Here is a 13,184-nt window from a genome sequence, read left to right on the forward strand (position 1 = left end):
GATAATTGTGCAGCCCTGCTCACTAATCCCCCATCTCCCATCTCTGCCAGGTCATACCTGGACATGTTGAAGGTGATCATGTTCAGCTACCTGTTCTGGTTCGTCCTCACCATCATCTTCATCACAGGCACCACGCGTATCAGTGTCTTCTGCATGGGCTACCTGGTGGCCTGCTTCTACTTCCTGCTCTTTGGCGGAGACCTGCTGCTCAAGCCTATCAAGAAGATCCTCCACTACTGGGACTTCCTCATCGCCTACAACATATTTGTCATCACCATGAAGAACATACTGTCTGTAAGAACCACTTTAATGCCTGTCATTTTCACACTGATGTTTCTATTTCGGCCAGCCGTGGCCCACTGGTTAGCACTCTGGACTTGTAACCGGAGGGTTGCCGGTTCGAGCCCTGACCAGTGGGCCGCAGCTCAAGTGCCCTTGAGCAAGGCACCTAACCCCTCACTGCTCCCCGAGCGCCGCCGTTGTAGCAGGCAGCTCACTGCGCCGGGATTAGTGTGTGCTGCACTGTGTGTTCACTGTGTGCTGTTTGTGTTTCACTAATTCACCGATTGGGTTAAATGCAGAGACCAAATTTCCCTCACGGGATCAAAAAATATATATACTTATACTTATTGTCTCCTTTTCCTGTTCATCCCATCTGTAATTGTTAGATCTATCTGGAGATATGCTGTTGAGACAAAATGGCTGATTGTCCACTGGATGTTCTGTGTGTGTACAGATCCTTGCGTGTGGCTACATCAAAGACCTGATGGTGAACCAGTGCTGGCTGATCCAGTTGTTTAGTCTCGCCTGCACCATTAAAGAGTACAAAGTCTACGATGAAATCAAAGCTATGAAAGGTACTCAACTTCACACACACACACACAGACACAGACACACACGTACAAACACACACACAGACACACACACACACACACACACACACACACACACACACACACACACATAAATGTGTATGGCTGGTCATCAGACTACAGTACTGTATGTGGTCATCCAAGCTCAGTACAAAGTGTGAATGTGTGCTCCTCTGTTGGCAAAGCTGCACTGCCAATTTATTGTCTTGTGATCTGGCGGTCATAACAGCCAAGCCATGCCAGCAGCTGAGCTCATCACTGAAAATCATTCCTGAGAATTACAAGCTGCTGATGTATATTATTATCACAGCTGGCATCCAATCTATTCCTCACCCACACCAGACCTTGGACTCCGTCTCTTATTCCACTGCACGACCTTAAGCGGTCCACCAGCTCACATTTCCAAGCTGTTTGATATTTCTTATATGCTCAATTTACGTCTGACATTTTGCACATCATTGTCTGAGTCAATGAATACAGTATATAATTGCTCAACAACTTGGTTTTTGGTGTTTGTGCTATAAACATCTGAACTTGGCTCCTCACTGAAATGCACCTTCTTTCTAAGATGCTAATGCATCATTTCTATGTATTGTGTCGCTGCCAGTTTGATGCCCCATGTTATAAACCCCATGTTAGAAGTCTTTTAGTTATAATACTGTAACTAGCCTGGCTGGCTCTTTGCTGTTTTGTTTAATATTGTGGTAGATGAGACGTGTGAATTGCCAAGCGACGAAGCAGGTATCATCTGGGACAGCATCTGTTTCGCCTTCCTGTTGCTCCAGAGGCGTGTCTTCATGAGCTACTACTTCCTGCATGTGGTAGCTGACATCAGGGCCGCACAGATCCTCGCATCCAGGTACAGAGGAGAGGGTCCCTCAGAACAACACACACACACACACACACACACACACACACACACACACCCTGCTGATCTTGACATGCATTATTCCTGCAGAGGGGCTGAGCTGTTCCAGGCCACCATTGTAAAGGCAGTCAAGGCTCGGCTGGAGGAGGAGAACAAGTCCATGGAGCAGCTGAAGAGACAGTGGGATCCTTCTCTAGTTATATGCTAACTCTTCCTGATGCATTATGCGCCCTGGAAACATAGGCCTTTAATCAGCCATGATGGAATTAATTAGTTATAATGCTAAATGAGGACAAGCAACTTTAGCATTAGTAAAAGCTAATGTCTGATGTCTGCTAGCTCCAGTAAGCATGCTGTTTACTGTATTTATATGGAAGAAGTGTTTCATGACATATTGTTCAGAGGCAAGCATAGCTGTGTGTTTTCATAGTTGTGACCTAGGTCAGACAAGTGATGCTTTTAAGTTGTCATTTTGGGTCAGTTGCCCTCTTCTGTGTGCTGATACCAGGATGGACCGGATTAAGACCCGGCAGCAGAAGTTCAAGAAGGGCAAGGAGAAGATCCTCTCCATGACCCAGGAGTCCAGCGACGGCCAGAACCTCATCCCACCTGAGGAAGAGGATGATGATGATGGTATGGCAGAAATCTCAGTGCAAGAGGACGTCTAAGCCTTGCAGTGACAGGAATCAGATATGTATACTATGGAACATATTTTGATAGCTTTATAAAGTTTTGTAACCTTAAAATGATCAGTAAACCCAAGATGATTTGGGTTGGTCAAGTTTTCACTCACTGATTGATTAGAAGGATTACAAGGATTTTATTTGTCACATACAAAATAGATATTTTGTAAAACATATAGTGAAATGCCATTGTGATTACAATGTTGTGTTAAGTGTTAAGTAAAGTGGACATATTATCAAATCTTTCACAGATACAGCCAACTAAACAGCTGGCTGTGGACACCCATAATGTACACAATAATCACATGATTATTTAAAGACAAGAGTTTTATGCTCCAGTTTTTTTCATTAATGTTGTCACCAACATTTTATTTTAGGAGCAGAGAAAAAGAAGGCCAAAAAAAAGCAGTGGTGGAGGCCTTGGGTTGACCATGCTTCCAGTAGGTTGACCAATCATCTGTCTTCTCTGCTCTTATTGGTCCTTGTGTCCTTGACCAGAACTCAGGGGATTCCCACACTGCCCTGGGCTCCAACAGACACTCTGAAGTAAACAACAACACATGCCATATTGTCCATGCTCACTGCTTTTCATGCTCTATTTAAGGATCCTACCAACTTGACTTTGTGTCCTCTATGCACTTTTCTCAGATATAAGTACTTACTAAGATGACAGAAATAATGGCATTTTTTTTTTCATATTTACGGTCACATACCGTCATGTGGAAGGACCTTAAATAGAAAGTAGTTTGCATCAAAGAGAAGTGAAAAGGCTATTGGCTGGATGCTATTGGATTGTTGTTTGATTGACATAGTCACAGAGTGGGGGGGTTGGTCTATGGAGCCCACAGTTGAGAATCGTTCTGTTGTGTTTTAAATCACTAAAAAGATGTAAAGTCTCCTCTTCCTCCAGGTTTTCATCCACTTCATCACTACCCAATTCTCTGTAAAGCCAGCAGATTACTGCAGTGGTGGTAGAGTGGGGGGAATAAGGAGAAAACATTACATCTTTTTCATTACATTGTCAGGGGAACTTTAAAAGTGGTCTAAATAAGTTTGATTTGCAGATACTCGTCAAATATCAAATTAGTACTGGTCGAATGTATATGGTTCCTCTTGGAAGCTACGGTAATCCATGCAAGAATTGCCTATATTAATGCATATATTTTGTTTGTTCTTGTATGGATATCTCCTTAAGCTCCTTTACCGGCAGTTTAATCCCCATTCTGGTCACAGTCTACCTTTGAAGTACCCCCTGTTTATATCTAATGTCGATATATACACTCATATACATACAATAAATGCATATTTATTATACCTTCCCTTATATCGTAGCCCTAGTCCCTTACTCCTGCATCTCCCCTTGTCCTCTTCTCTCCTCCATGGTGATTCTTCTGTTCAAGGACACAAGGCAGTTTCCCTATTTCCGTACCCTTCTTGTGTTGTGATTTAGACACTTACTTACGTGCAGTAGGTGTAGACTAATAAATGATTCACTCATTTACCTTCCTACTAAACAAGTTAGGTATAGACTTAAAGCCGCTTCTCATCTTGTCTGCTTGATTGATATACTAATGTGGTAGGGATACTTCCGTGGGTTGTCACCTTTCTAGTCTCCCAAGCTATACAGTGTGCACTAGCTGTGTAATCGCAGCTCTGGAGAATTACATTTTGGTCTCATTTTTCATTGTATCGAACTACTAATTCAATTCTGCTAATTCAGATTCTCTATGCTATTCATGTGTCATGTGTTTCTTTTCCAGGCTAATCAGTCCAATAGTTATTGATCTAAAGAGGGAATAATATGAGATTACAGTCACGTGGCATAAATCCCTTGCTACAAATATCTACATAGCTACATAGCTGAAACTGAATGGGAACTCTGGTTTGGGTCTTTCTTCTCTCAGTGGTTAGATGATTCTATTACTTCCTCAAACACTGACAGGTTAGACTTGGAGACTATTTGTCTGCTTGAGAAGAACCACCCAAAAAGTCAGCCTTCCAGGTGAGGTGGTGGCCAGACTCCCCTGTCTTCTTCTGTGGCAGATAATGTTATTGTTGGACAAATATGTAATATCATACGGTTGTCATATGGTATATGTCATCATTACCTGTCTGAACAGTGTGTTACTTGAGAATGGCCTGTGTGACTTTTACAAATGTAACAATCACAAAATAATGTGTTGCATTACTGTTCTTCTCTCTTCCTTTAATCCATAGTATGTGTCATATGGATCAATGACTGTTATTGATCTGTAATGAGATGTCACGCATTATTGACTATCTACATAGCTACATAGCCTGAATGGGAACTCTGGTTTGGGTCTTTTCTTCTCAGTGGTTAGAAGTGGAGACTATTAGCCCTGTTGTGTTGGAAGAACCACAAAAAAAGTAACCCTGTTGTATTGTAGCAGTAGCCCTGTTGTGTTGGATAATGTTAACCCTGTTGTATCATACGGTTGTCATATGGTATATGTCATCATTAACCCTGTTGTGTGACTTTTAGCAAATGTAACCCAAAAATGTTGTTACTGTTCTTCTCTAGCACTAACCCATGTTGTATTGTAGCAGTATGTGTTTCTGTTGTGGTGTTTTGACTAACCCTGTTGTATTGTAGCAGTAGCCCTGTTGTGTTGCATCAGTAACCCTGTTGTATTGTAGCACTAACCCTGTTGTAAGCAGTAACCCTGTTGTATTGTAGCAGTAATCCTGTTGTATTGTAGCACTAACCCTGTTGTAAGTAGTAACCCCTTTGTATTGTAGCAGTAACCCTGTTGTATTGTAGCAGTAATCCTGTTGTATTGTAGCAGTAACCCTGTTGTATTGTAGCTGTAACGGTGTCCACACACGCTTGCATTGAATGCAGTGCTGGAGACGCATCTTGTTCACTTTACATGGGCTTATGTCATCCGTTGCTGAAATGAATTGTGGTTCCGTTGCGTTACATTTCCCCTGTCGCTTCCGTCAAAAAGTTGAGAAATGTTCAACTTTTGCTGCACCAAAGGACAGCAACGCAAGGCACCAGCCAATCAAATTACGGTTATGCTTCAAGGCATACACCATAGTACACTCCCCGACTGTCGGGAAAACCCACCGGCATGCAGTAATGCAACGCAAGCGTGTGAATCTAGAGTAACCCTGTTGTATTGCATCAGTAACCCTGTTGTATTGTAGCAGTAACCCTGTTGTTCCTCTTCTCCCTTCTCTCTAGCGCGCGGTTGGAAAGTTTGCCTCAGCAGTTTTGGCTTTGCCAAAGTCTATCATTAAGCTACCAAAACTTATACTGCATCATATTGTCAGGGTAGCAAAGGTATTTAGGCAGGGGGGGGGGGGGGGCTGTATGGTGGTGTTGTGGGTAAATCAATTGAATGTAGCATTTGTTGCACCATACTGTACTTGTCCATTCCATGCTGTCACATCAAACATCCTTTTTTTGTGATGGATTTGATATGAAGGATTTTGGTGAACCCAACTGTTTGATCAAAACAGTTGGGTCCAAAACAGATTTTACTTTACCTCAGAATTCTCAGTATGGAATGGAAGTTTTATTTGAATGCTTTCCTTTGAAGCGTGCATGCCGTGTGTGGACTTTTTACAGCCCAAAAGGTTAAGGTAATGCAGTTTTTGGTATGGCATTACGTATGACTTTTGCTCCACTGTGGCAGTTTCATTTCCACAAATTGTTCACCTTCTATACTCACCACATGAGGTAGAGTATTCAATCAGGAATGTTTGCCCTCAGAGGAGTAAAACTCTCCTGTCATAGTGACTGGTGTGTGTGTTGTGGTTATTGTGGTGATGGCGTCTTCCTCAGCCTGATATTTGACATCCGTTGTGTGCTCTATGTTCTGCCTGTGCTTGCCTTGCACTATGATAATTTATTTTCATGGTTATGAGCATTTCCATGGCTACCCAGCAGGGCACGTTTGATCATCAAATTCCATTGAATGTTTTTTTTTTTTAAAAAGGTTTTCTGTGGATGTTCTCTCTAAGTGTGTTTCCTGGCTGTTCTGCAGTTTGTTTACCACACCTGGATCACAGACTCCAAAACCGCCCTGAAGGAGAGGAGCAAAGAGAAGCGACGATTCTGGAAGAAATATGCTAGAGGAAGACACAAGAAGAGCAAGAAAGAGGGTACCTCCTCAATGAAAAAATGTATCTTGTCAAGGCCCATGCAACTGTTTTTGCATGCATATCTTATCGACTGATCCAAAAGCTTGCCTACCCTCCAGTGTGTATGCTGTTAAGTTGTTTGCTCTGGGGCCCTGCTCATTCTCTTATGAGCCGTACCCCTACTCTCTCCTGCAGGTCATGTGACCATCGAGGTGGGAGACTCGGAGCAGTCCGAGAACGAGGAGGAGGGGAAGAAGTCTCCAGGTCAGCAGTCTGGGCGTGGCTCTCAGGGAGATCATTTCTGCGCTCATTTGATTTATTTATAGAGCGCCATGAACTGAGAGCAGTGTCTCAAGGCTCTTTGCATAACCTAGTGATGAAGTCCCTTGGAGCTAGCACTAAAGGATAACATAGGCTTTGTTATTATTTACACCGTTCCAAAATGTACCAAAGTCTGTTTATCTCAGTTTTACTCCAGTCTGATGAAATGTGTAAACATAAATGGAATTATAGTTGTTTGTGCAATTACACCTCCATGACAGACAACATCATTAAGCGTGTCTTCAACATCATCAAGTTCACGTGGGTGCTCCTGCTGACCACCATCGACAGTCTGACCATGTGGATGAACTCCATGTGCAGAGAGTACATTGACATTTCCACAGTGCTCCGCATTGAGCGCTGCATGCTCACCAGAGAGGTCAAAAAGGTACCAGTACCATACATAAACACACACACACACACACACACACACACACACACACACACACACACACACACACACACACACACACACTGTCTGTTAAAAGAATCTAAATATTCATTCCATTCCGTCAGTTTTATGTTGTACAGAAATAAATTGGCCCCTCTTTGTGAAACAGGGTAACGTCCCATCGCGGGAGAGCATTCAGGTGTACTACCAGAAGCAGATGTCTTTGGCCATCTCCCGTGAGTCAGGTCTCGACCGCATCAGCGAGGAGGACTCCATGTCTGGGTCCCATCGGGTCAGACGGAGACGGGCCGGTTACAGGGATTACAGCCAGGATTCCAGAGACTCCATTGCGTCACGAGACAGCATGTCCAGGTCTGAGACTACTGAGATGTGTGGCACCTTGTCGTGATGCAATAATGTGCCGATAATTCTTTTTGTGGGTCCAGCTTGTCCCAGACCCGCTTGTTATTTTTCAAAGACAGTAAAAGAAACCGCTATCAGAGCAACCTAGCATTGATGATATTGTAATGTCCAATGTTATTTAATGTTGAAAGTATCTGCTAACCAAACATAAAGGTTTTCGACAGAAGTCGTGAAGTTTCAGTACAGCTTTAGAAATTGAATACAACACAAAAATAAGGTTTTTGTATTACAGACAGATATGACAGCTACAGTAACAGACAGAATGTCTGGAAGGGTAGATTCTGACATCTTAATGTTCTATAGACAGAATGTCTGGAAAGGTAGATTGTGATGGCATGTTCCACGGATAGATTGTCTGTTTTGAAAATAGAATGTTTGAGTTCTTTTGTAAAAGGCACTCCCTAGGCAACATTAGAATTCCACCACTTCATCCCATGATTCCACTGTTTGTTGTTTTTTTCTCTCATTCCATGTTGTCCTCTATCCATCTCCATGCTCACCAGCGCCTACACTGAGGCCACCATGCTCTTTTCCCGTCAATCCACTCTGGATGACCTGGACGAAATGCCAGAGAACATTCCAAAAACCAGTGAGCGTGCCCGGCCAAAGCTTCGCAAAATGTACGGCCTGGACATGTCCAACTCCTCTGCGGACAGCGGGAGCAGCATTATATCCAGGTGTCTGGCCCATGTGTGACTGCTGCCCCCTCTTCTCTCCACTGTTGGACACATGCACTGACAAAGGCTCACACTGTTGTAAATACATTTCTGACAGTTCAGTAGGCTACATCCCATCTGAAAAAAGAGTAGATTATTTTGTGATGTTATGGAGAAGAAATAAAATAATCTATAAGGCATTACACTGATGAATATTAGTTTTATCACAGTTGCAGTACATGAAGGTATGTTGGGATAACATACATGAATATGTTTGGTAACATACATGAATATGATGGATAACCTAAAATGTCAAAATGAATGTAATACATACTGCAATGTATTAAAAGAGCAAGGTATTGTATAGCATCTCATCATCTTACACATCCATCAGTGCATCTAGGCATTTTCATTTACTCTTTCTCTAATAGAGTTACATTACAGTTAGTCATCAGCTAAAATGACGGAACCCTTTAACTCATCGAAAATGTGATTTTCATTCATTCTTTTCAGTTATATGAAATCTGTAATTAAGTCCTTCATTCTCCTTTTTTATTGCGGTTGTTCATTATTTATTATATTTTTTTCTGACATTCACAGTGAGCCCACTCAGTGTGTTACCCTGTTCTCACGACAAGGCACCAACGACACCATTGAGGAGGTGGAGGGTGAGAAGGACCAGGCTGAGGAGGAGGAGCAGGAGGTGCAGCAGGAGCAGGAGCAAGAGCAGGCGGAACCTGTGGAGCAGGTGGAGCCTGTGGAGCAGCCAGAGGAGGAGCTTGAGGGAGATGCCAGCAGCCTCTGGCCTGCAGGAGGTGACGAGGAGTTGGACGTGGAAAGGGAGGAGGAGGCGCAGGAGGCCCATCGGGAGGGAGCTGAGGCAGGGGAGACGAGGCGGCCATCGGGCACGGAGGAGGAGGACAACAACGAAGAAGTGAGAGAGCACGCAGCCGGACACGACGAAGGCGAGTCCTCTGGGCTCGAGTACCTGCACACAGACGGAAGAGAGGGCCAGCTGTTCACGCCGGACACAGACGCCCCCAACACCTCGGACGCAGACGTGCCGCCCAGCTACAGCAAGGCGGTGAGCTTCGACCGGCTCTCCGTCAGCACGGACGGCAGCGGTGATGACAGAAGGATGATGATCATGACCCCAGACAGCCGCTCCGACCTGGACGACTCGCTGCTGCCCTCCATGACCACTGAGCTGACGGCCAGCGAGCTCCTGCTCAACAAGTAAGACACGCCTTGGTGTTTTAAGCCCCCAACGGCATCTTCCAGTCAGCGCTGCATAGAAGGCACTAGGGTTAGGCTAGGGTTAGGTCCCTTGAAGTCGACGGTCGCAGCGCTGCCTTGAAGTAATAATAATAATAGGAATAATACATTTTATTTAAATTTGTACTTTACATTTCATAAGATAGGTCCACAGTGAGGGCTTAAAACACCATCAACTGTTCACAGCAGCTCACCCCGACCCAGATATGGCCCAGGCTTGGCCCAGATTAATGCCAGATCAGGGCCAGGCCCAGTCCAGTTGCAGGTGGTGTCTGGAAAAAAAATAAATATTCAAAAGTACCGCCAATGCAGAAATGAAAAGTTAACATGAGGTGTAAGCAATATGCAGATGTGACATTTGTTGCATGTATTGTGGTCAGGTTGTGGTTAGGATGAGAAGTCATGAGAGCTTCCCATGAATGTACTCAGCAGTGGCTGGCCGCCACAGTTTTAATTTCTGCCCACTGCATCTAACTGCTCACAGGAGGAACAGGCTGTGGTTTTGGTAATACACTCTAAAGTGCAAAACTATTTATTTGCTTGCTTGGAGGCATCACCACAAATGTTTTAGAATAAATATTTTATCATACTATAAACATACAGTACAGTTACTAAGATTACTGAAAAAGCATGAGATGGCTACCCACTCCCACCACCCCTTCCTCCCTCTCTCTCCCACTCTCTCTCTCCCTCTCTCCCTACATCTTTTTTCCCTCTCTTGCAGGATGTTTTACGATGATGAGCTGGAGAACTCCGAGCGTTTCTACAAAGGCCAGCCCCAGCTGCTGCAGCTCTGCTATGCCCTGTACAACATGCTGGTGGCCCACTCGGAGATGGTCTGCTACCTGGTCATCATCCTCAACCACATGATCTCGGCCTACGCGGCCACTCTGGTGCTGCCCATCCTCATCTTCCTCTGGGCCATGCTGTCTGTGCCACGGCCCAGCAAGCGTTTCTGGATGACCGCCATCGTCTACACAGAGGTACAGTACCTGGCTGAGTTGAAATGATGCAAGTTGTGTCTTTCTCCTGCTCTTGAGCAGTCATCAGTCTCCTTCAGCCTCCACCCATACACTCCACATTCAACACCAGTCCTGTGTCTGTACACTGTGCTATGGTCACTTGTATCGCTAGTCCATGGATGTGTTTTTGTTTTACAGGCCACCATTATAATCAAATACTTCTTCCAGTTTGGCTTCTTCCCTTTCAACCAACAACTCGCTATGCATAAGAACAGGCCCTTCCATCCTCCAAACATCATTGGCACGGAGAAGAAAGAAGGTTATGTGCACTACGACCTGGTCCAGCTTCTTGCACTGTTCTTCCACCGCTCTATTCTGAAGGTACTCCTTGAATACTGGCACACATATTATTACTATTTATTTATTTGGCTGATGTTTTCATCCAAAGCAACTCACAAAGAGCCACTCACAGAGACAGGCCCCCTAGAGCAACTCCCTCCCTTGGGTAGTGCCCTGCTCAGGGCACAAGGGTACAGCCACATAGTGTTCTGGCTATTGCATTCTAGCTCAGTTCCTTAGCCATTACACCATCACCGATCCATTTTAGCATATTAGTCATAATGCTTTTCAAATGACCATATCATTCAAAGACTGATGGTCAGCACACTGAATTAGTAGTGGATCTTTGTTGTTACCTACCGTTGCAATAGACTATTGACATTGACTTTGCCCCTGTCAAACATATGAGGCAAATAACTGCTATACTACTGCTGTAAATACTGTATATTGACCTAATTGCTATGGCACATGATTGCATGATAACTATAACAGTTGAGAGGTGTGACTATCTCCTGTGCTGTATCCTCAGTGTCATGGACTGTGGGACGACGACGACCCCAGACCATCTCCACAGAAGGACACTACCTTTCATCGGGACGAGTCCGAGGATGAGGAGAAGGCTGTGTCCATACACTCCTCGCAGGACCGGAAGGGCTCTGTCCCCTCTATGAGATCCATCAACTTCGGGACATCCATCGACTCGGTGCAGATGCAGGTGCAGGTGCGCACAGCGGAGCAGCGCACCTACCAGCGGAGGCGGAGGAGCTCCGGCGGCACCTCGCACCTCTCCAGACACTCCTCCCTGCGCTCCAAGAGAGGTGAGGGCCAGAGGTCAGAGGTCATGGCCTAGACGCAAGTGAGCTTAGAAGCTTGACAGCATTGGATTGTCTGAGCAAATAGATTCTCAGTGTTTCTCCCAGGACCCCTCTGGCGTGTGTGCCATAGAACACCTCGAACACCTCTGTTGTGGCTTCAGATTTTTCCTGTGAGTTTCAGAGAGAGAGCCATATGAATAATAGGCAAAGGGCCAAATGGGAGGGCTTGGCCTCTTTTAACTGTATTTGGAGAGGAGTTTCAGTGCTCTGTGTGTGTGTGTGTGTGTGTGTGTGTGTGTATTTTCTATTTCAACTAATCCGCAGTACATTTCATTGAGCTCATGAAGAACAATGTCTTCTTTAATCAGGGCGATATGAAAGAGATGCTCTGCTACAAGAATCAGTTGAAATGCTTTTTTGAGCAAACAGATGACTTGATAGCGCTGCTGACTCAAATTGTCAAATTGTGTATGTGCTTACAGGTGACCATCGGATGAAATGTGTGTGGTATGACGGGTGTGTGGGGTATGACACATGTGTTCTTTTTCAGGTAGCACCAGCACACGCAACAGCAGCAAGAAGGATGGGAGCGAGGCTGAGGTCCACCAGAAAACCCGCAAGGAGATGATCATCGAGAAGATCCGGGAACAGCTCATCAAAGCCAGGGTGTTCATCATAAAGAGGTGAGTTTGTCTGTGTTATTTCATCGTCATGTCGGTCTATTACAAAAACAACTCTTGCGTCTTTGCATTGTCACTTGCTGTCTTCTTGATGGAGAGAAATGGAGTCTCACTCTTGTATGAACTTCCTGCAGAGCTTTGGAGATCTACCTCCCCATTCGCCAGTTCTTTTACGACCTGGTCCACCCTGATTACAGTGCCGTGACCGACGTCTATGTGATGATGTTCCTGGCCGACACGGTGGACTTCATCATCATTGTCTTCGGCTTCACAGCTTTTGGAGTGAGGGATGCACATTTTACATGGATTAGGATAGCATATAAAAGTTTTGGGTGTATATCGGAAATGTCCATACATTTAATAATCTACAAATGTGGTACATTGTGTGTGCATAGTTTTACCTTTTTTCGTGATATATCTGGCAGTCAATAACTCACTAACATGGTGGATATGAAAATCAGATTTCTTTTGTTGAAGGTCATGAACTTTAAGTTAATCAGTGGTCCTCTTTCAGTTGATGTCACATTTGGGATATACAGCCCACAAGGAGTATATTAAAGCTGAACCATTTTCAGTCAATAAAATCTGGGATATCCTCTGTTAGGCCAGCTGCGATATTAGTGATGCACTTGTAGTACAGTTCTTCAAAGTTGTCAATAAGCATTAGCTTGCTAGCTACAGCTGAAAAGGAGGCACAGAGATGATCACCAGTGAAGGCAAAACAGAACATGGCTATGCGCTTGCTTATATACCGGTAGCCTACTGAGGTAGGCGGTGGTGTAAGCCCAT

General features: G+C 44.5%; 1 protein-coding gene across 1 annotated transcript in view; it reads left to right on the forward strand.

Annotated features, from left to right (window-relative positions):
• LOC125301414 (piezo-type mechanosensitive ion channel component 2) overlaps nt 1–13,184 on the forward strand; it is a 66,003-nt gene that overhangs the window by 46,948 nt on the left and 5,871 nt on the right. The window contains exons 28-47 of the mRNA XM_048253825.1: nt 51–294; nt 737–857; nt 1,581–1,731; nt 1,831–1,920; nt 2,249–2,373; nt 2,801–2,969; nt 4,184–4,191; nt 4,400–4,425; nt 5,632–5,730; nt 6,437–6,554; nt 6,729–6,797; nt 7,076–7,242; nt 7,415–7,617; nt 8,172–8,345; nt 8,925–9,560; nt 10,324–10,582; nt 10,760–10,942; nt 11,430–11,718; nt 12,266–12,398; nt 12,530–12,677. Coding sequence (XP_048109782.1) covers nt 51–294; nt 737–857; nt 1,581–1,731; nt 1,831–1,920; nt 2,249–2,373; nt 2,801–2,969; nt 4,184–4,191; nt 4,400–4,425; nt 5,632–5,730; nt 6,437–6,554; nt 6,729–6,797; nt 7,076–7,242; nt 7,415–7,617; nt 8,172–8,345; nt 8,925–9,560; nt 10,324–10,582; nt 10,760–10,942; nt 11,430–11,718; nt 12,266–12,398; nt 12,530–12,677 — 3,412 coding nt within the window. The remainder of the gene's footprint in view (nt 1–50; nt 295–736; nt 858–1,580; nt 1,732–1,830; nt 1,921–2,248; nt 2,374–2,800; nt 2,970–4,183; nt 4,192–4,399; nt 4,426–5,631; nt 5,731–6,436; nt 6,555–6,728; nt 6,798–7,075; nt 7,243–7,414; nt 7,618–8,171; nt 8,346–8,924; nt 9,561–10,323; nt 10,583–10,759; nt 10,943–11,429; nt 11,719–12,265; nt 12,399–12,529; nt 12,678–13,184) is intronic.

Source organism: Alosa alosa, chromosome 1, assembly GCF_017589495.1.
Source record: "Alosa alosa isolate M-15738 ecotype Scorff River chromosome 1, AALO_Geno_1.1, whole genome shotgun sequence".
Lineage (NCBI taxonomy): Eukaryota > Metazoa > Chordata > Actinopteri > Clupeiformes > Clupeidae > Alosa > Alosa alosa.